Source organism: Botrytis fragariae (assembly GCF_013461495.1).
Source record: "Botrytis fragariae strain BVB16 chromosome Unknown tig00000075, whole genome shotgun sequence".
Taxonomy (NCBI): domain Eukaryota; kingdom Fungi; phylum Ascomycota; class Leotiomycetes; order Helotiales; family Sclerotiniaceae; genus Botrytis; species Botrytis fragariae.
Window position 1 is genome coordinate 217939 of NW_023500995.1, and position 21735 is coordinate 239673.

Here is a 21735-nt window from a genome sequence, read left to right on the forward strand (position 1 = left end):
TTCAGAACGTGAGAACGATAACCTTACCGGCTAGTATATTTGGCATACAAAACCAACTCGATTGATAGCTACTCCATCAAGTCCTGATTTACCTCCTCGCAGGATATTACTGTATTTTTTTCCTTGTAGAAAATCTTCAATTCTTCGACAATCTGCTGAAGTCTCATCATGGCTACAGAAAGACTCAATAAGTTTCAAAATGCTGTCCAGGCAGTTGGATCGGAGCAACTCCTCCCAAACGCAATCGACCATATCGCAAAGACCGACCCAGGGAGACTGTATGCCGAAATACCATTGTCTACAATGACTTTCGATGCAGGGTTTCGGTCGGTCTCATATGCCGACCTTGCAAACGCAGTAAACGGTATGGCCTGGTGGATTCATCGTGCTCTTGGATCCTCAAGCACCTGTGAGCCTCTGTGTTATATGGGGCCTAATGACCTGACACGAAATCTGGTCTTGCTGGGCAATTGCAAAGCAGGATACTCAGTAAGTTTCGGGATTTATGGGTTGGGTTCTATATGATGATCGCTAACTTCTTGCAGACTTTAATGATGACCCCAAGATTTAATGCTATCGCTCATGACAACTTCATCAAACAGTGCAATTGCAATAAGATTATCATGCCTCAAGGGCCTGAATCAGCTGATGAAAGCATTATCTTCCTGTACGATGAAGTTCTGCGAGCACCCACACTTGAAGAGCTATTTTCGGAGAAATTTCCACACTTTACGTTTGAGAAATCTTTTCAAGAGGTCAAGACTGAACCGCTAGTAATACTTCATACTTCTGGCACCACTGGCTTTCCGAAACCAATCATCTGGACACATGAGTATGTTGCGGGCTATGTGAAAGAAAGAAGACTTGATCCCCCGAAAGGATTCGAGAGTACCGACAGGCTAATGTTGGGAGGGAAATTAATCTGCTCCTTTCCTCCTGCTCATGTAAGAATGTTTTAACATATGTCTCTGCTTCTCGCTAAAAAATTCTAGGCTGGTCCTACATGGGTCACTCTACTTTTCACGGTTTACTGTGGTTCAACAATGGTTTACCTGTTGTCAGGCATACTGCCAACAGTCAGTATGCTCGTAGACTGCGTCCAACACAAGAAAGTCGATGCTCTTATGTTAGTTCCGCCTCAAATAGAAGAGCTTGCCATCAACTCTGAAGCTCTCCAAACTATTTCACAGAATGGTGAAACAATGTTCTATGCCGGAGGAGATGTTACTATCGCTGCTGGAGATACCATTTCTTCAAAAATGAAACTCGTCACAACTTGTGGATCAACCGAGCAAGGGTTCTGGCATACTATCCATCCTACTGGAACTTGGAATCCGAAGATGTGGAAATATATGCGTGTGCATCCGGCACAGAATTTGACTTTCCGCCACCAATCTGAAGATTTATTCGAAGCAACATACACCCTCAATGAGAGTCCTGACGGATACAAACAGTCAATCTTCACTATCTTCCCCGAGAACCCTGTATATCCTACAGGAGATTTGTTCTCTCCACATGCGGATGATCCTGAACTATGGCAATTCCGCGGCCGAGCAGATGACATGCAATCTTTCATCACGGCAGAAAAGTTCTACCCTACACAAATGGAACGCATCATTGGAGCGCACCCAGGAGTTGCTGCGGTTCTATTTGTTGGAACACGACGCCCCAAGGGCGCTTTACTCGTTGAGTTGCGAAACCCATCCGAGGACAAGGCTGCCTTTCTTGAATCTTTATGGCCGCTCGTTGAGGAGGCGAATAAGCCTGTGCCATACACTGCTAAAATCACTAAAGACATGATCCTAATCACAGACGAAGCACTTCCAATGGCAAGATCTGTCAAAGGAACCATTGAAAGAAGAGGTACGGTGAGACTTTATGAACATAAACTTGATGTGTTGTACGCAGTCCACGCTTAGAGCACAAATTTGGGGGTAAATAGTTTAATTTCCTGTATTGAGTGCCATAACTATGACATCTCATTGGAGCAGAATCTTCTGTGACGCATTCTGAAACGCCTCTTAAGGAATTAAAAATCAGTACTCTTTCCATTGACACTATTCAACTCGAACGCATATAAAATATATCTGACAAGATTAAAAGACGAGAAGTAAATTTATAACCTGAGATCCTTTATTAGCCTTAAATCCCCAAATGATTATGACCCCCCCCCCCCCCTTGCAACATCATCAGAGGGCCTCAAAATCATATGATGTATGATAGTAATACAATAAATGGAATCAAATATCCTCATCCAATGATACAAACTTTATCTTAAAGAGCACATAGTCCCTACGGCATATAAAAGCTCCATGAAAACTCCGACATGAATATTTTCTTATGTGCTTTAGAACATCAAGTTTATATGCAGGTATTAACATTTGGATTGAATATAGATTTCCAAGCTACATATTTTTTAGGCTTAAAATAATGCGTGTATTTATCCATGTAGATTAGATCCGAAATCAGTCTGGAAGAATGTACGCCATGGGTGGATATTTCAGGGGCTGAGGGTTAGCCGTTTAGGCTAAGTCGAAGCTTATCGTTATCAATGCTGCAACCCTAAGGTTAACATGAAGTCTAGGCCGCTAACTCCAATCATTATTCCATTCCAGCCTGTCACCTTCCCTATTTGTCATTTGCCATGCTGCGAACCAACACGTTAAAGATATGCTTGATAGCTTGAGTAATGTTATGTCAGCCGATCAGCGGCTGCAATCACTCGTGCAATGCTTTACTGCGAAAAATTCAACAGTTCCCGTCACTGGTTTCTTCTGGACCAAACGGCCGACAACCTTATCTATCTCAACATCCAAATACGCATAGCAATCTCCTACGGTGAATACTCTGGTGCCTTGAGTCTCTAGTTTTGTCGTTCGAATTCTGGAAGAAATTGTCTATGTCTTCAAGCATGCGCAACTCAAGAGAGAACTGGAATGAGTCGCCCGCCAGTAGAGAAAGTTCCAAAGCTGCTGCAGTTGATGAAAAAGTCGTAACTCCAGCCTACGATTCGGAGAAGATCGAACTAAACACTTCCATCGAAAATGATGCACCATCACAAGAGAAGACATATCCAAGCGGATGGAAATTTCTTCTTATTACATTGGGCATCATGGCTGCCGTTTTGGTAGTCGCTCTAGATAACTATATCATATGTAAGCCATGACTGATGCCATCTCTGCACAAACACTGATGATATCACAGCAACAGCTATCCCTCGATTAGCCACAGACTTCAAGTCAATTAACCTGACTGGATGGTACAGCAGCTCTTATTTTTGACAATCATGGCCTTTCAGCCAGCTCATGGACAGATATTTACATTCTTCTCGGTGAAATGGGCATTCTTGATTAGCATTTTGTGGTTTGAGGTTGGTTCTATCATAAGTGCAGCCGCTCCTAATTCATTTGCCTTCATTTTTGGGCGCCTGATTTGTGGTGCGGCTGCAGGAGGGATCTGGTGTGGAACACTCACACTCGTTACCAATGTGGTTCCTCCTGCAAAGCGTTACCTATACGTGTCAGTGGTTACTAGTATGTATGGTGTTTCCTCCGCAGCTGGACCGCTTCTTGGAGGCTTGTTCACAGATTCGAAGCTCACTTGGCGATTCTGCTTCTGGCTGAACCTGCGTAAGTAGTAATCTCCGTTGTAAGGTCTTGCAAGGTTCTGACATTGAATTTGAAAAGCTATCGGTTTTGTTGCCTTCTTGTTGATTACATTTTTTCTTGAGCCACCAGAACTATCGGAGCTGGGGAAAAGCCTGACTATAAAGCAAAAGATTATGAGGATCGATTTTTTGGGCACGTTTCTTTTGATTACAGCGTTCACCTGCTTTTTCCTCGCAGCTCAATGGGGTGGTACCACATACGCATGGTCTAGTTCCAAGGTCTGGGGTTGTATACTTGGATTTTTCCTTCAAATAGCAGCCTTCAGTTATCTTCAGGTTCGGTTTCAAGACCGGTAAGTTTAGATCGAGAATTTGAATATCCTTCCTAACGTTTCGCTTAGCGCAACAATCCCTATTCGAGCATTAAGAAACTTCACAGCCTTACTGTGCCTCCTTTATCAACTTTTCATTTCTATGGTCATAGCGATACAGATTTACTATTTGCCCTTCTATTTTCAGTCCGTACTTGGGCATTCCGCGGCTTCATCTGGAGTTCTCACTCTACCTTACGTAATGACGCTACTTTTTTCTCCAATGGCTAGTGGTGCTTATATTACCGCCTATGGTCATTACATCCCAATTATGTATATTGGGGCCTGCCTAGCTGTCGTGGGCTCTGGACTGTTATCTACGCTCTCCGTCACAAGCAGTCAGGCGCAGTATGTGGGCTATCAAATTATAGTCGGTTTAGGAGCTGGGATAGTTCAACAGATTGCCTTCACAGCTGTGCCTTTAGCACTTCCGCCAGCGGACGTAGCTACTGCGAGTGCGCTGGTATCTTTCTGTAACAGTCTTGGGCCGGTAGTAGCCCTTACTGTCGGAAACATTCTCTTCACTAACCTCTTTGGAAGTAAATTGGCAGAAATTCCAGGGTTGAATGGGAGGATTACTGGATCAGAAATCAAGGGACTGGTAGACCTTGGAACACTAGTACCAGCTCAGTACGTGGAAAGTGTCAAACAAGCATTGTCGTTCGCTTTGAGCCGGACGCTTGTGTTTGCAATACCAGCTGCAGGATTAGCCGCATGCTGTGGTTTCGTAATCCAGCTTCTTTCATGGAAAAGAAAAAGAATCAGCAGTTCAGAGTCGGGAGAAATGACAGGAGAAATACATCACAAAAGTGATGACAAGGTCTGATTTGCATGCGTACATGAATTCTCGCGCAAACCTCCTCATTTTATAATAGCTAGTACTGTGTAGATATTTCTTATCTCTTCAAAAGGGCTAGTGAATAAATTTTTTGGCTACTAGTTCTCTGTGGCTTTGAATAGTTCCTTGCAAGAAGGCGATGGATTGGCATCTAAGTTTAGCGTTTAGCTTAGCCTGGAAACATCCCAGGGTGACTTGAGCACATTTGAAAATAACTGGCTCTGCAAGGGGTTAGATCTTACCATCCCAGAAGATCGAATACTAGTACCCTGCAAGGTAAGCCCGAACAACAGGGACTGTCAATATTCCAGAAAGAAATTAGTTCCTATGGGATCAATACTACATACATACCTATTCCAGAATGACTGGGTGCCGTCTATTCCGCACGAATTAAATGAGTTAGCATCCTTGAAATCAGAGCAATTTGAGTGAAAGACAGCATGGTAAGCACGTGTAATAAGCACTTCATGAATATGACTTGCGATTTATCCCCGTAAGTGGCGTTTCTAGCTTTGAGAAGACTTATCAAAAACGGTATATCTGTGTATATAAAAGAGTAGAACGTAAGGCCTCGAGCTCTGATTCAATCTTCGACAGTACCTATCATCCCTCTACTTTGACATAAAGAGCTTTCACAATTCTAGACTACTTTCGCCGCTTATAAATGTATTCTCAACACCTTCTTTCCGTCGCTGTCTTGACAGCTAATCTTGTCTCTGCATCAAGCAACCCGACATACTTCAACCTCACCGCCATCTCTGCCGTGAACAATGCTTCATTATTCCAATGTTGGCAACTAACAACCCCAATCACTTCATCTGCCCAGAATGGTCTTTCGGGAAGCATGGTGCAGCAATTGGGCGCTTTGAACGGCAATGCTACCTACGGCTACCTTCCGGCAAACTTCCCGGGTGCAAATCATCCAGCGCCAGGAAACCAGTGCGTGATTCCCTGTGAAACTTTCATACACTATGATGGAAACTAACTTCTATGCTAGATATGTCGTTATCTTGTCTGGCAAAATGATAGTCACAGTCCCAAACACTACTGAGCGCGCAATCTTCACAGGAGGGGCAAATAGCGTGATTATTGCTGCGGATACGGCGGATAAGAGTATCATCGGCCATGTCACAGGAACATTGAATGAGCCTGTAGCAGCTTTGCAGATACCTTTTTTGAATGGTCAAATTCCTCCTTACAAAGTGTTATACAATGGCGCTTGTGAATCTAGGGAACTTAACTTTTGTTAGTGCTTAGAGTGGGTACTTGGTGGAGAATGAGGAGTGGGGTTGTTTGTCGAAGGACAGGCTTAGTGTAATTTCTCTGGATACCTCTTCACAGACACTCGGGTTCTTATATGTCGCTTGATAAAAGATTTTCGGCAGTCAATTGAGTTGGGATGATAGTAGGGGGGCAATTTTCTTACCGAGATCGGGATAAAGCAATTTACAACACTTAAAGAACCTCAACATATGTTGCGATATGAGTGAATATGCACTATACACTGGCGCACAAGCGTATTACACATATCTTTCGTGGCTGTGAGCCTAGAATAAGACAGACACAATATAAATCAATGCATTAAGCCTGTTATGAAGACATCACAATCACCAGCGCGGTGATACCAATAATGGAAAAATTTCCCGTTAATCTTTTTTTCCTGCCTACATGAAGACTTGCTTTGAATGAGTTTCAGAATTCATGTAGATCAAAATTCTATCTTTTGTTCTTGAAGTTTTCTCTTCCCTTTATCATATAATTATCAAAGCATTGTTTCCCCAAATCATGGTTTTGAGGTACTCCGATAAATATGATTTTGTTCTCTCTTCGAACTCCTAGGCCTCTAATGGAACTTCTAGCACGAATTGAAGCTCAGTGAGACCCCCGCCCCAGAATGAATTACCCACCTGGTTTCTTTTATGACAAATTAATTTAGCCATTCTTCACGGATAAGTCATACTCCTCAAGCATCTCTCCAGAATCAAGTGAAGGAGATAAATGGCATGGGATGTTCATTCAGAACTAATATATCGAATTTCAAATTTGCAGATCACAGTGAATAGCGTTTCTTTGCTGTGCAACACCATTTCATTCGGTTAATTCTCATGAATCTCAATACATTGTAGACGAGGGCTTCGGTGCACATCACCCAGAATTCTCCTTCGCCTATCCATATTCTTCCAAAATGGGAGACCTTTTGACAATCAATGAGGAAGTAAAGATATCTCATATGTAAAATTATTATTGGGTTTGAGTATGCTCCTCCGCTTTCAGTCTATCATTTTACGTCCCCAAGGTTCTTCCTTTCCTAATTGAATCCTTGACCTCGCAAGATTGTCTACTCACTAGACTCGTCGTAGAATCGCCCCCCCCCCATTCACAGTCTCAAACTTGCTTGTGAGTAAGGCGTGCAACCATTTGATCTCCAGTATGACTATCGACATTTTCGAGCTACAATAAAAGGGTCCAACAAGAGACATGGTGAGGGAGTTGGAGGAGATAATGAACAAAGGATTTTGAAGAGAGAGTCATTTCGAAAATTAGCTTTATACGATTCGAAAAGAAGTGTTCGGAGACTTCAGCCAGTTTGTTCAGAGTTCAGATGTCAGCTTGCCTTCTTATACCACAACTTATTTATTTAGACCTCTTTGCTGTAGTGCTATTAAGTCCTAGTGGGGAATGCTTGTTGCTCCTAATCACTTTTGGAGGGTATTCGAGAAGAGAACATATGTACTTGGGACTCAATCCCAGAGATGGGAGGTAAAATAGGATATCGATGAATGGCTGGATTGACCCCGGACGCAAATATGGTAATAGTAAGGTACAGCGGGAATGTTGCTGCCACAGACAAACTAGATATCCCCCACATAATTTTCTCCGCATCCGCAAGAAACAGTTATTACACGGAAGAATGGATGTGGCCGCGTAAACTGAGCTCATGAGTTTGAGATTCACCTATCCTTTCTTCCAATATGCATCCTTGAGTCATTGACACAAAAATTATTGGCATATTTCCGAGGATGTTGATCCAATATCTCCAATATCCAGGTCAATACCATTCATGACGACTGATGAAATTTATTGAATTTTTTGAGAGTAGCTCCTGCAGAAATCAGGATTGTATATGAACTTTGAAGGAACCACTCTTGTCGGTGTAGAATAGAACCAAAACTATTAGTGCTAAGAGTTTAGACTATATAAGAAGCCACTACAGTAATAACTTTCATATGTTTCTCTAACGACGTTATCTCACTATTTCCAACCTCTGCTCTACGATTTCTCAAAGCAACAACTTTTGATATCACAAAGAAGTATAACAAATATGACAACACCTAAGATACTGAATAAACCAGATCGTAAGAGACCCAGAGCAACGAGAGAATGACGCTCAGACAAACGAGATATCTTTATTTTCACTAGATGGTCTGTATGGCACTAGCGTGCTCAAAACCAATAAATCAGAAGAGTATCAAAGAGGCAAGAGAATAATATCAGAGGTTCTGAGCACATCTGATAGATGGGCCCGATAGGAAATAACTAGGGATTGAATAAATACACGGACACGATCTTCCAGTGGCTTATACAATTCAAGACGAGGGCAAAGATGTTACATAATTAGTGGAGATATGCAAACTACACGAGCGTGAGGAGAATGGAAGTAATGAGGATTGCCGGACTAAAGCTAACAACGAGCAGAGAGGCTAAAGAGGGTCGTTCTCGAGAAAAAGTGTTTCATCGTGTTAATTGGAAAAATTAAACATCATGATAGAAGTCAACGTTCGCGATTCAGTCAGCACCTAAACTAAGTGGAGTAAAAGGTACTGTCTGATCAAGAAATACTGAGACAGTGGTTCTTTCTCGCTGATATGTGTAGCGTAATAGGGGGTCAATGTTTGATACGTTGCTAAAAATTGAGAGGAGCCACGCAATTGAAAGAGGGGGGGGGGGGATTAGATCGTTGAGTTTTTGAGATGAAGCCGCCCAGTGACTGAAAATTCTACGCTCCCACTTTAGAAAAAATATGAGAAGATAATTCAGTCAAGCTATGTTGCTCATACACGTGACAACTATAAAGAAAGCATCAATACAGGATATACCCAATGTATATCATCTCTACCACAACATTCATTCGCCTCGAACAAATCATCCTCCCACGCCCCCACCTCTCCCCCCTTCTTCACTTAAACTCCAGCTCATCCTCCCCACAAACCCCATCATGCAAAACCTTATACCCCGGCGGTACACCCCCCAAAAAAGGTATCTGCAGCGTCGCAACTGGTTCATCCAACGACGCCGTCATATGTCCATTCGCACTTTTATCTTGCGTATCTGCTGCTACAATAATACCATTTGCGCCTGCTGTGAAAGTTGCAGTCTGGTTTGTTTCGGATATGGTGATGACCATTTGTCCTGAGAGAAGAACCACGTATCTGGTTGTTCGGTTAGATTTGATTTTATTTTGCTTTGGGTGGGGTGATAGAGAGGAATGAATGATATGAGAGACAAACTGTGCAGCAGGCGCTACATGGGCAGCGCCGGGGAAATTAGCAGACAGATATCCATAAGTCGCATTTCCCATCGCGCCCAAATTCTGTAAAATCATCTCGCTACCGTAGCCAGGCTGCTCACCAGAGATAATGGGATCGGTGAGTTGCCAGCATTGGAATATAGATATGTTTTTCGAGGCGGTGATAGCGGTTAGGTTGAAGTTTGTTGGAACTGCGTTAACGGGTGATGGATAGGAGGCGAGAAAGGGGACTGCGAAAAGATATGGAGTGTATTGGGGATGCATTTTAGATCTAAGGGGTTGAATATGGAAATGGGGAATTGGATCACGAGTAAACGTCCTTCAATGATACTGACTTTATATACATATGATAATAACAAAGCTTCCTCAAGCAGACGCTAGGATCATGCGAATGCGGGGTACCTATTTTTACCGTTCCCGATACTATAGGTTGGTTCTAGATAGGCATATAGTGTTGCATATGCATTGAGTCAATCCCGCAAAATACAAAGGCAGTGATTGGCACTTGATCCTTTAACCTTTACGGCATAGCAGCTGATGTCAGCCCCTGGATCTTTGGACTTATGCAGTTCGATCTAGACGTTAAGTGCAGTAATTCGTCGATCCAACAGTTGGGTCCAATGTAATCTGAACATCACCCACCATAAGTTTCACCAATCTCCAACTCATATATGTAAGGTGGTGCAGTTTATGGACAGCCAGCAACTGAATTCGAACCATTCCGACTGAACCAAAGCTTTGTAGCATTAATTATCAAACAAAAGTGCTACTGGTAGAATTCGGATGTGTATGCATTTGAACAAGGAGCTTTGATTCATCTCCTTCCACAATCAGAGTTAGGCGCAGGTAGTCTTTTGCATGGAATCTCTACTAAATCAAGTACCAATACTGAAATAGCGATTCGTGCAAATTATTGCAGCTCTACTGTGGATGCGGGTGTAAAGCCTAATGTTTGTCTTGCACTTGTAAATTCATGATTGGCTCGTTGGTTGATATAATGCTCCACAGAATTAAAGACTATCGTCGATTCAAGATCAACCGATCTATAGGAAAGTGCATGCACTTGCATTAGTCTATCCAATAGTAGAAGGATAGGATGAACAGCTTGAAGCAGGTATAAGTAAATGTCACTCGATGGGTTTTCACTTGTTCTTCGGAGAACGGCTCCCAGATTCTCTACAGTAATTACATTTCTCACGTTAACGGTGAATAGTGAACGAAAAACAGAAATGGAGACGGTGAGATGGATCTTAATATTGGAAATTGAACTTCGTTATTCATCCCACCTCCATCATATCGCACCAAAGTGCTAACTATCTGAAATGAACTCGTTAAAATATCGGCATGCATTCGTCCCGTCTTCGTATCATGAAAAACCATATCCAACGCCAAATTCCACCATGATTCAATATCCAGTTATCGGGATAACCGATTATAACTGTTTCTCAGAGGCGAACCTCTTGCCAATTCCTTCCGTTTCATATTCGGTGCCTCGTCACCCCATCCAATACTTCTCGTCGTCATTCATCGTTCGCGCCTTGTCCGTTTGCACCTCGCTCCACTACTCTATCACCCCTAATACCGATCATCATCATGACGTCTTCCATGGGAATGGCTAGAATGCCTCGAATGACTTCTATGTTCGTGTCCGTGATGTCCGTGATGACCATGATCATGATGTCTTGAATGCCTATCCTCTTCATATCCTCCATGACCACTATACTTTTCATCCCGGTACCCACCATGCTGCGAGTGTGATCCCTCACCATCTCTTGGCGGCGAACATTCCCGTCCAGTTTGCGCATCCTCATAGTATTCTACATCACGATTGTTGTGATCTTTTCTATATTTCTTCACTTTGTTTCCGAGAAATTGTCCGGCGATCATTCCACCAGCTGCATACAAGAGTTTTCCCATTGTACCGCGACCGGTTTGAGATGCGACACCCCAGCCTCCGGCGGCGCCGAGTCCCATAGATACAAGTCCACGATCGCCTTCGATGGGCTGACCGTTGGCATCGAGTTGTTGGGGTGGGAGATTAGCGCCGGGTTCGTGGTAGGTAGGTGCGCCACCAGGGGGTGCAGAGCCATAGGGAGCTGGTGCGCCATAAGGAGTGGGGGCTGGGGAGTAGCCACGGTTATCGGTGTAGGCGTTTGGTTGTTGGTTTCCATATGGATCATTTGGAGGAGGGTAGGGATTTTGTCCATAGGGAGACTGCTGAGGGGGAGCTCCGTAGGGACCTGGAGAGTGTGCTGGAGAAGGACCGGGTGCGCCATATGGTGGTTGAAGGTTCTGTGGTGGGTAGGGGTTTTGGGAGTAATTTGGGGCAGGAGGGTAGGCGGTGTTGTCTTGACCGTATTGAGGTTGTTGAGGATACGGTTGAGGTGGGGCGGCACCGTATGGTTGATGTGGTGGGTAGGGGTTTTGGTTTCCACCACCATAAAAGTCCTGGTTGGACATTCTGTTTGAAATGATTTACTTGGGTTGTTTTCGTTACTTGAATTATATCTTGAGGTGTGGTGTATTTGATGATGTTCGCGGCAAGTTTGATGGTTGAATTAGATGAGATGTGACCTCTGATCAATGTAAAAGGAGGAGTGGGCAGCTCAGATGAGGGTGGGTAAGAGGATCTTATATAGGGCAGAGCACAGTACGGATTATGGTAGTGATTGAGGCACAGTTAGGGCAGTGAATCAATCACCTGCAGTCTCGCAAGGGATTCGAGCCACTCAGGCCTAAAAGCCTAATTGGCATAGCTGACTGTGGTGAGTGGGGAGCATAGGGCTTACACAAGAACTTTGGTTGGTTCATTAGCAAGTCATGTTCCGAGTTCCGTGGTGAGGGGCAATCTACTGCGCCACGAGTACAAAATTATCCCGGTTAGTCATGCAAATCATGCAATAGATCCCTTCTAGAAGCTTGAAGAACCTTTCTCTGGAGAACGATCATGGTTCCTGATAATGCTGGCATGATGGTATGTTTGAAGCGTTTGATGGTTCATCTGTTCTTGTGTAAGTGGATGATCGCACGCTGAGTGTGTTGAAAATGATCCAAGCACCAATTTATCCCAAGACTTCCACACTTATACATTGATTACAATGTTGATTGCGTAGGACTTTCGATTAGGCTATTCGCATTCGTATTCATCTCGAAATATGAATGTTTACGAGTTCTGCGAGTATTACGAATTTTGCGAGTAATTTAGCATGTTAATCCATTAATTTATACGAACGATAATAAGCCACTTTCTTATTACACTAATGACCATCTACCTTCTCGCTTCCAGCCCCTTCATCAAAAACTCATCATCCATACTCAGCCCAATAAGATAAGATGCAAAAAACGTCATCAACCTCGAAAAGACAAACTGCCACTCTACGCCTTATTGCCAAGCCACGAACCCTCAGCCCCGAGCCACCTTGCGCAACGAATGCCGAATTTCCGTTCTTGGCAATTGTCAATGCTAGGATATATTTTCGCTATCATGTAATCATTGCAATAGCTGCTGTATAAACAAATGAACACATGTGTTGTCTATGCAGTATGTTCCACTTTCAAGCCTCGTGATCTTTTTTCGGCGATGATAGGAAAAGAAGAGGGAGGGGCCGGATTAATGATATCTAAATTGTGTATTGTTCTGATTCAGTTGTGCGTGTGTCTATTGAGAAAGCGCAGGTTTCCTCGTTCGGTGCCGACTCAGTACCGAGGAGGTGCTTACTAGATCCGGAGAGTCCGAAATTTCTTCTGTGGGAATCGTGGAAGTGGTCACGAGGTACAAGAGTCATTACACTCCCTTGGCATTTTGTGGCATCAATAGTTATCCTCTATGATGTTCGACAGTTGTTGGGTAGGCCATCCTCGAACATCCCTTCGATTGTTCAAGGTAAGAGAAATGGAGTTATGCGATCAATGTTTACGTTGTAATTTTGCTCGTAATTATATATACTACCTAAATGGTAATCTCATCGAGCCTCATCCCCCCGAATTCCGATAGAATTATTTCCATAGTTCAATTCCATGTTAAAAAAAAATCAAACTAATCTAGATCTCCCATACCCATCATCCAGGCCAATGCCGGCCCGCTCATCATAGAAAACCCCACCTCCTTCCATTGCAGCTTGCCTTTGCATCATTTCGTCCGGTCCCGTTCCCACCTCACTAACCCAATCTTCTACATATGGAGATTGGTAATTTGTATTCAAAGGACCACCATAATTTCGACTACCACCTTGGCTACGGTCATGAGTAGTATAAGGCATCATAGATGGTTCCATTCTCATCGAACGCCGTTCACTCATCTCCCGTTGTAAGTCTGCATTGCTTCCCACCCCTAAAGGAGAACGAGAGTGAATAGATCCATACCGGGACGATGTAAGAGGACTGTCCATTTCACCGTACATCAGAGGATTGGGACTTTGGTGGAGATTGCTGTGGTGGGGATGGGGACTCCTCATTGCTATTTCATTTCGCTCGTCGTACATCATTCTAGGTGTAGAACGTTGGGGTAGACGTGGAGAATTGGGGTAGTATGCGGCTGGCTGATATTCTGGCGTCATGAGATATTCGGGAGGACCGGGTCCTAGGTCCTGGAATTGTGTTCGTAAAACTGGGGTGCGAGGGCTGTAGTATCGAGGCCTTTGAAGGCTAAAATCCGGATAAAAATCTTCCTGTTGATGTTGACGGCTTGGATTGGGATGTCCTTGATTCAATGATCTGGATGTCATGTTGCGATTTATCAGACGTTCGAATGTCCCATGTTGATCCGAACCTAAATTTGATTGCAATCTCCTTCTATCGAGTTCTTCAAAATCTTCTAGACCCAGTGGTGTTGTGCCCAAGATATGATTTCGATCGCGAGGATCTTGTCTACCGAGTCTGAGAGCTTCAAGACCCCCGGGGTTTTGGCCAATACTTCTAGATCTTGGGCCTATTCCTCCCATTGCAAGGGCTTCCAGACCACCTGATCCTTCCAAATATCTTCCATCTGGACTAGAATGATTTCGTTGGAGTAAAGGTAAAGACAACCCCGTCGAGGGGGTGAGTGGTTTCCCATTCTTGAAGTTTCCCTAGGAGAATTCACCATTCTGCTCATGGACAATTGGTCTCTAGGAATTAGTTGTCTGGGGTTAGGATTAAAATTTGGACAACCTTCCCAATGAACACCATTCTTCTCATGGCGAATATCGTAGCAGCCGGATGTTGAACCTTGATGACTACTTAAGTGTGAAAGAGCATGTCGAGAACCACGATGAGATCTGGCTAGACCAATACTTTCGAGAAGCATGTCGATGAAAAATTTCACTTTGGGCTTGGATATTGACTCAACGTTATGTTGCATAAATATGAAATGAGAAAAAGAAAAAGAAAAAGAAAAAGAAAGAAAAGGGTTGTGAAGACAGAGGGAGGAAAGATGATAAGCAAACTTCTACTTCTGTGCCAACCGATACCGGATACGACAGTGGACAGCCATATGTGAGTCAAGATATCTTCTGACGATAAATGTATTTATGAAGAGAAAGAATTGATGCTTCGCTTGTTTGCTTGTTGAGGGATTTTGACAAACTGTAACACCTGTTCGTGGTCAAAAACCGCACAACGTGATAGATTGTATGATGACCAGCCAATAGTTTGATTAGATATTTGCATGAGCTACGAATCCAAAGTTCTATAGGTACAATGATGATTGTCTACTCAGAATCATCGTATTGATCTTCCGGGTGAGCGAACAAACATTTTGATACGACTTGGCCCCCAAGTATAAGATCGTCCGATAGCCGGATATTTTCAAAGGATGTACGATGGGGTAGGTGGTGAATGATAATGATCTAAATCATTTGTTAGACGCAAAAACGGTCTCGTCAAAGCATTCCAGGACCCGAGTCTAGACAAGCAAAAGCTTCTTTGAGCTTTGCTCTTTTTTCTTGTGGTATTTTACATGTTTCTTTGATTGATCGATAGGGAGACTATTAGCACCGGTTTCCTCGATACAGGAAAGTTTCGCGTTTAGATACAGCAAGCAATACAAGAACGATGTGATAGACAAGTGGTAAAGGTGGAATGGAGAACGGGAGATACTTGAAATGATTTTCGATTGGTGGAATTTGGTACTCGCTACTATAAACGGTGTTGTTATTAATGTAGGACAGAAAGCCTACTTATAGCTCGCTAGATCACTTGGTCGATCGAAAAATTCAAGTAATGGAGGAGTCGAATAGACACCTACAAGATAGATAGAAATGGTCGAGGAAATAGATACAAAAAGATGCAAGAATTGAATGAATTGATAGGCAAGAATAAGAGCATAGAAAGATAGGAATGCACGCACAAGCTATACGGAATGTTATGGGAGATCCAGCAATATAAAGATTTATATCAAAGTATCAGTCCATCAAGACCATTGAGTGTAGTCTCCTTTCGATGATACCCGTAGAAACAGAAGATATCACTAGTATCAGAGAATATCGCTTCCGTGGTTCTTCGAGGAATACTGCGATGGAAGCAGAAAAGGTGACACAGTAAGTTATTTATATATGAATGACTATTGAATATGAGAAGTTGTCCTTATATATCGAAAGCTATCGAGATGCAGGAAGATATTGAAAACAAAGTTGCTCTGTAGGAAGAGGATAAAGTTGTTCTTCGTCGTGTTAATGGTAAAGAAACAAGGGGGCAAAAGAACTTAACAACAGTTACATGCGTATACACATATATCTGAGCTTAATATTTTCTTGTTCGCCGATGAGGTTGGCCAAGGACGGATGTAGGATCTTTATTTGATGCATATCACGTGAACGCTAAACCCTAAGCGTACTAACTCCTTGGAGCTACTGACCTTCGACGTTTCTTGCCCTTAACAACTTCCTTCGCTTTTTTTGTACGAAATTCGAGGTTCCTCAAATATCCAGAAGAAACAGTCGCCCCCGCAAATTCACGAAGAAAATTCAATCTTAAATCAATATCATAAGATATTCATTTACAGACAACTTAATCCTTCTCTACAATCTTTGAACAATACTTACTGCATATTTAAATTTGTGCGCATTATTCGCATTCAATCTAAAAAGTCGCCGCGCGATCAAAACTTTTACATCTACACACTTCCTTCCTCATTGTGAAAACAAGAGAAAGCTACCAACAAAATCAATATGCCTTCGCAAATGCCGTCAAGTTTTGCTTCTGCTGCAGCAGCGGCTGCAGGTTCAGGTTCGAGTCGCGATTCTCGAACGGGAAGGAACGAAAGTGCTCGTGGTAATGAATGGTATGTTTGATTCCTTCACACAGTGTGTCTTCTTGAAATTTTATTACAATCGCCCTATTGCTATAATTGAGTTATTTTGGTAAAAAAAGATATATCTCCATTCATTCTGATTTCTCTGCCCCTTTGATCCAATTACTCTCTTGGGTGTTCGATGGTTTGAAAATTCCAGACGTCATACCACCAAACCCTTCTTGGGGTTAGATCATAATTACGAAATGCATTCAATCACCGTCGAAGATATCCGTCGTTTCTTAAGTCAATCAGACTCAGGTACTAATGTAATCTCATATGGTAGGGCCAGAAGAGATACTAGATCTACCAACGGAAGTGGAAGTGGCACACTGACCTTCCGTCGTTCTTCCAACGCTCCTCATACATTATCCGCACAAGCAGAAAATCTCCCAGCACACAGTTTCGAAGCTTCCGATGACGTACCACAACAGCCAACTCAATCATATGAGCCATCTGTTCCTGCAGATCTTCGTTATCCGAAAAATCATTTATTGGATTTATACCAGAAACATCGAGAGGCTAAAGATTCCGGCGCACGCAATAGCGACGTCTCAAGACTTTATGTTGAAGGCTGGAACCCGGGTCAGTCGAATGGAACAAATGGTCGAGCATGGGGTAAGGTCACCGATGGTAGAGAGACCCATGGTCCAGATGCATGCTGGGATATGAGTGGTAGTCAGAGACCAGTTTCATTGGAAGAAATGACTGAAGAGGAGAAAACCGTCAGTTTACCTACCTAGCAGCTCGCCGAAGTAATTAATACTAATCTCTACATTAGCTTTTCACTACCGATGTTAATTCTCCCATGAAACCACCACCACAGAATCAGAATAAGGGCTCGAACGAACAAGGATCCAACACAAATGGTCGCAAAACGTCGGTTTCTCATGGCTCTGGCAACTCCAATTTCGCAGTTTCTTCGCCAGCATCAAGCAGACCTGGTACGCGCCGCAGGGAGACAAGCGATGCGGTCCCGTTCGCTGCTGGATTAGGATCTCCTGCTGGGACTGGTCGATTCCCCCGAGACGAATCCTCTCCGTTTTTTACTCGTAAGCTTACGGATTTGAAAGATGATGGAGACGATAGAGTGGATGAACCCAAAAGCTCCTTACCATTTGGTCCCTTGATGCGTTCTAATACAGGCGGGGCCAACTTGGGAAGTGCGCCACTATCTCCATGGGGACCAGCGACTACAAGTGCAACGATGACTCCAATGGGAACCTTTGGTGCATTTGCGATGCCAACTCCGACTACTCCTAGTGAGAAACGACCAGGATTTGGAAGCATTCGAGGAGAAAGTCGACTTGCACATCTTATGCCGAAAGAAAAATCGGAGGATAGCGCATCGCAGCCTGCCGAGCGTTCATGGAGAACTAGACCTCGAACTGATACGGATCCATTTGGCGAGGACAGTGTTCCTAGCGGCAGCGCTGGTCTTGGAGGTGGTCAAGATACTAGCCCAACCTTGAATCCTCAACGAAAGGCTCCAGGACTTGATACTCCAATCCGTGGACTATCGAGTGACTTCGGGATGTCTGATATGCCTGGCTTCCGAGATGCCCAACTACGTGCTCAAAGCCACCAGACACCGCAAGGACAACATTTCAATGAGCCATTGAGTCCCGATACTAACCCGTATCGCAGCCCACCCGAGGAACGTAGACACGATGATAATTCCTTTGACGATGACAATTCTCACGAGCGACCCCAACCATTAGGAGGTATCCCAGAGCATACACCAAATGCTTTTGGTAATCTTTCCAGAAATTTTGGTAGTGGTGCCTTCGACGGAAGCGATCGTAGCCAAACATCTAGTGTTGTAGGTGGTGTGTCCCGGGGACCGTTCGCAGCTTTAGGGGGACTTCCGTCATTGAGTAATGTTGGTGGTATGGGGGGTTGGCCTACAACTAACAATATGGTCTCTACACCGGACCGTGAAAATCGATCTGTATTTCCAAGCGCATTTGGAAACTCCATATTTGGACCTATGGGCGAAATACCATCGCCGGTCCATAGCTCTATGGAGGGGGTATGTTTGGGCATGGAAACCCAATGGGTTCTATCGGGCGTGGAAGTAAGCTTGGATCTTTGTTCCCTCCAGCCATGCAGGCTCAGATGCAAGGTGCAGAGAACGACAATTCTGGTGAAATAGGAGATATACGACAAAACAGTGCATTTGGAGCGATTGGCCGAACCCAATTGCACCACGGTAATTTCTATGGATCAGAACCTCGCACCCAGGAACCATTCTCAGCAGCGGAGTCTCAGCCTGGTGCACCAATCCCACAAGCTCTTTCGGCTCAATCTAATTACCAACAAGCTCAAAATGGGCCTGACTCTGCACCTGGTCAACTTCCCAACTCTCAACAACGTATGATGGTTATGCCGGATAGAATGCGATGGATTTATCTTGATTCTCAAGGACAGCCTCAAGGCCCGTGGTCCGGTTTGGAAATGCACGATTGGTATAAAGCCTCATTCTTTACTGCTGATCTCTCGGTCAGAAAACAGGAAGATACTGAGTTTGAACCCCTTGGTCAGCTCATTCGTCGTATTGGAAACTCTCGTGAACCATTTCTTGTGCCTCAAATTGGCATCCAGCATGGTCCTCCTACTACTCAAGCTACCTCTTTTGCTTCCGCTGCTACAGCTCCTACTGTTCAACCTGGATCTGTTCAGCCTCCATTTGCCGGAGCATTCCCAAGCTTCGGTACTACATTGACCGCCGAGCAGCAAAACAATTTGGAGAGACGTAAGCAAGAGGAACAGTACCTCATGGCTAGACAGAGGGAGTTCTTGGCGGCTCAACAGGTCAACATGAAGCAAATGCAAATGGGCGGCCTTCCTTCGACCTTGCACCACCATTCAAGTGCGCATAGCTTGCAAAGTCAACCCAGCTTCGGCAGCATGACATCACCAATTTCTATGCCACCTCAACCTCCAATGCCTGGTGGATTTTTCGAGTCCGGCCCTAGACCAGGTCTGTCGCAGATGATGGGAGGTATGTCCAGTGAGTTTCTTCACGATGATTTAGCTCGCCTCGGTCTCCAAGATCGTCAACAACCCGGAGCAGTCGGTGCGCCAACCTCTCAAGCTCAGCAAATCAATGCACTTTTTGGCCAACCTCAACACATTGGCGCTCAACGAGAGGCTCCTAGAGCAGAGCCGAATGATCCCGAAGGTTTTGTAGCTCGTCTTCGACAATTCAATCAGCTTAGAGCCGAGCATGATGCAGACGAAGCTGCACAATCCTCCACAAATGAGGATCCCACTCCTCAGCCAGCTGAAGCTGAAGCGAAAGCCGAAGAGCAACAATCACAATCCCAAGAAGAGGAGAATGTGGTGGAGGAAACACCTACACCAAAATCCCCTGAGGTCCTCTCTTTAACTCAACAAATCAAGGATCAACAAGCTTCAACCGCATCAGCACCAGCCAAGCAATCTCCAATATCGGCCCCTCAACCCGAATCTCCTTGGGCCAAGGTGAATACTAGTCTTCCAATGCCTTTCCCACCTCCGGCACAATCAACGACCCCTCTTCCTGCTCCAACAGCACAACGAGGAGGTCGCTCCGGCCTGCCAGATTCCTTACATGCGGAAGTCCAATCGCGTTCTGAGACTCCTGAGGCAGTTAGCGCTGGACCAACCCTTGCACCATGGGCTGTTCAACCTGTCGAGGCTCCTAAGGGCCCGTCTCTGAAAGAGATTCAAGAAGCCGAAGCAAAGAATGCTGCTCAAGCAGAGGAGGTTGCCGCTGCTGCTCGTCGTGCTTTGCACGAACAAGAAATGAAGATGCTTGCTAGTCAACCAGCTGCACCAGCTCCAGGTCTCCCAACCACATCCACCTGGGGTGCCATAGCCACACCTACAACTCCTTCTAATGCTTCATCTGTTTGGGCCAAGCCGGCTGCTGCCAAAACTCCTGTAACTGCCACTTCTTCCAAGAAGACTCTCGCAGATATCCAAAGAGAGGAGGAATTGCGCAAAAAGAAGCTTGCGGCTAATGCAACAGTATCTCAACCTTCTCCCGTTGCAGGTGGCAAACGCTACGCTGATCTAGCAAGCAAGCCATCCGTAACCACTCCTGCCATGGGAGGAGGCTGGTCTACTGTCGGCGCCGCTGGCAAGGTTAAGATTCCAACAGGACCGTCTGCTGCAACTTCACCTGTCCCGGCTCGTGCTGCCAGCACTGCTTCTGTAGCTAGTCCTGCCGTTCGAACAATACGACCAACACCATCCGCTCGCAACGTAACTATGGCTGGTACTCAGGCTGGTGGCAATACTGCGAATGAAGAGTTCAAAAAATGGACAAAAGCTACTTTGAGTGGTAAAGAGGGTCTTAATTCTGATATTGATGGTGAGTCGAAATTGATCTAAGATGCATTTGCCAAACTAACGTATCTCTAGTTGACGTTTTCATGAATATGTTGTCTTCATTCCCAGATGAAGCTAGTATTATTGCAGATGTTGTGTATACTAATTCCCGTGTGATGGACGGCCGTCGCTTTGCCGAGGAATACATCCGTCGCCACAAATTGGCCGATAAGGGTATCGTTGAGCCTGCCAATACTGGATCGAATGATAAGTCCGGTGGAGGTGGATGGAGTGAAGTCGCCAAGAAGGGTCCACCAAAGGAGGAACCCACAGCTGGTTTCAAAGTTGTTCCCACCAAGAAGAAGGGAAAGAAATGAGGGATTATATGACAATATCTGATTGAGCCTCTCTGTATTATGGATAGCTTTGTCTGAATAGCGATTTTGTATTGCGGACTGGATTGTTCTTACTAGTCAGCTATCAATCCATGGAGATCATGTTGACTGACTGATCACCTGCTGAATTAGCGAAAAAGCAAATAACTACATTTTGCCGTAAAAATAGTATTAGGAGAACATCAATGTAATAGTTGACCACATATGAATGTCATGAGTGAGTTCTCTTCCACCATTTTTCGGATGATATGTGAACTTTTCAAACATTGGATTTTGAAGTATACCGGTACATGAAATTACATGAAATATGAAGTCCGATTTACGAGGTATTTATTGTTTGATGTTTGAAAATCATCGCTTACAAATCATTTCACCCGACCTTGATAAATTTTCCCACATGAAAAAAAAAGAA

General features: G+C 44.2%; 7 protein-coding genes across 7 annotated transcripts; 4 read left to right on the forward strand and 3 right to left on the reverse strand.

Moving 5' to 3' along the window:
• Window positions 1-168: 168 nt before the first annotated feature.
• Window positions 169-1919, forward strand: Bfra_005562 (putative nrps-like enzyme protein; the record flags this gene model as incomplete). The annotated part of the gene is made up of 3 exons (XM_037335945.1): window positions 169-489; window positions 546-944; window positions 993-1919. The coding sequence occupies 3 exons, from the start codon at window positions 169-171 to the stop codon at window positions 1917-1919; spliced, it is 1647 nt and encodes a 548-aa protein (XP_037191155.1).
• Window positions 1920-2911: 992 nt separating this feature from the next.
• Window positions 2912-4804, forward strand: Bfra_005563 (putative mfs transporter protein; the record flags this gene model as incomplete). The annotated part of the gene is made up of 5 exons (XM_037335946.1): window positions 2912-3155; window positions 3205-3259; window positions 3355-3629; window positions 3687-3960; window positions 4009-4804. The coding sequence occupies 5 exons, from the start codon at window positions 2912-2914 to the stop codon at window positions 4802-4804; spliced, it is 1644 nt and encodes a 547-aa protein (XP_037191156.1).
• Window positions 4805-5480: 676 nt separating this feature from the next.
• Bfra_005564 (uncharacterized protein) lies at window positions 5481-6066 on the forward strand (the record flags this gene model as incomplete). The annotated part of the gene is made up of 2 exons (XM_037335947.1): window positions 5481-5755; window positions 5814-6066. The coding sequence occupies 2 exons, from the start codon at window positions 5481-5483 to the stop codon at window positions 6064-6066; spliced, it is 528 nt and encodes a 175-aa protein (XP_037191157.1).
• A 2927-nt stretch (window positions 6067-8993) lies between these two features.
• On the reverse strand, window positions 8994-9608 carry Bfra_005566 (uncharacterized protein; the record flags this gene model as incomplete). The annotated part of the gene is made up of 2 exons (XM_037335948.1): window positions 8994-9246; window positions 9325-9608. The coding sequence occupies 2 exons, from the start codon at window positions 9606-9608 to the stop codon at window positions 8994-8996; spliced, it is 537 nt and encodes a 178-aa protein (XP_037191158.1).
• Window positions 9609-10919: 1311 nt separating this feature from the next.
• Bfra_005567 (uncharacterized protein) lies at window positions 10920-11804 on the reverse strand (the record flags this gene model as incomplete). Its single annotated transcript, XM_037335949.1, has 1 exon — window positions 10920-11804. One exon carries the CDS (start codon window positions 11802-11804, stop codon window positions 10920-10922), a length of 885 nt encoding a protein of 294 aa, XP_037191159.1.
• A 1571-nt stretch (window positions 11805-13375) lies between these two features.
• On the reverse strand, window positions 13376-14628 carry Bfra_005568 (uncharacterized protein; the record flags this gene model as incomplete). Its single annotated transcript, XM_037335950.1, has 2 exons — window positions 13376-14410; window positions 14506-14628. The coding sequence occupies 2 exons, from the start codon at window positions 14626-14628 to the stop codon at window positions 13376-13378; spliced, it is 1158 nt and encodes a 385-aa protein (XP_037191160.1).
• A 1861-nt stretch (window positions 14629-16489) lies between these two features.
• Bfra_005569ia (putative gyf domain-containing protein) lies at window positions 16490-21305 on the forward strand (the record flags this gene model as incomplete). The annotated part of the gene is made up of 5 exons (XM_037335951.1): window positions 16490-16602; window positions 16898-17336; window positions 17393-18643; window positions 18724-20971; window positions 21022-21305. The coding sequence occupies 5 exons, from the start codon at window positions 16490-16492 to the stop codon at window positions 21303-21305; spliced, it is 4335 nt and encodes a 1444-aa protein (XP_037191161.1).
• Window positions 21306-21735: the final 430 nt, after the last annotated feature.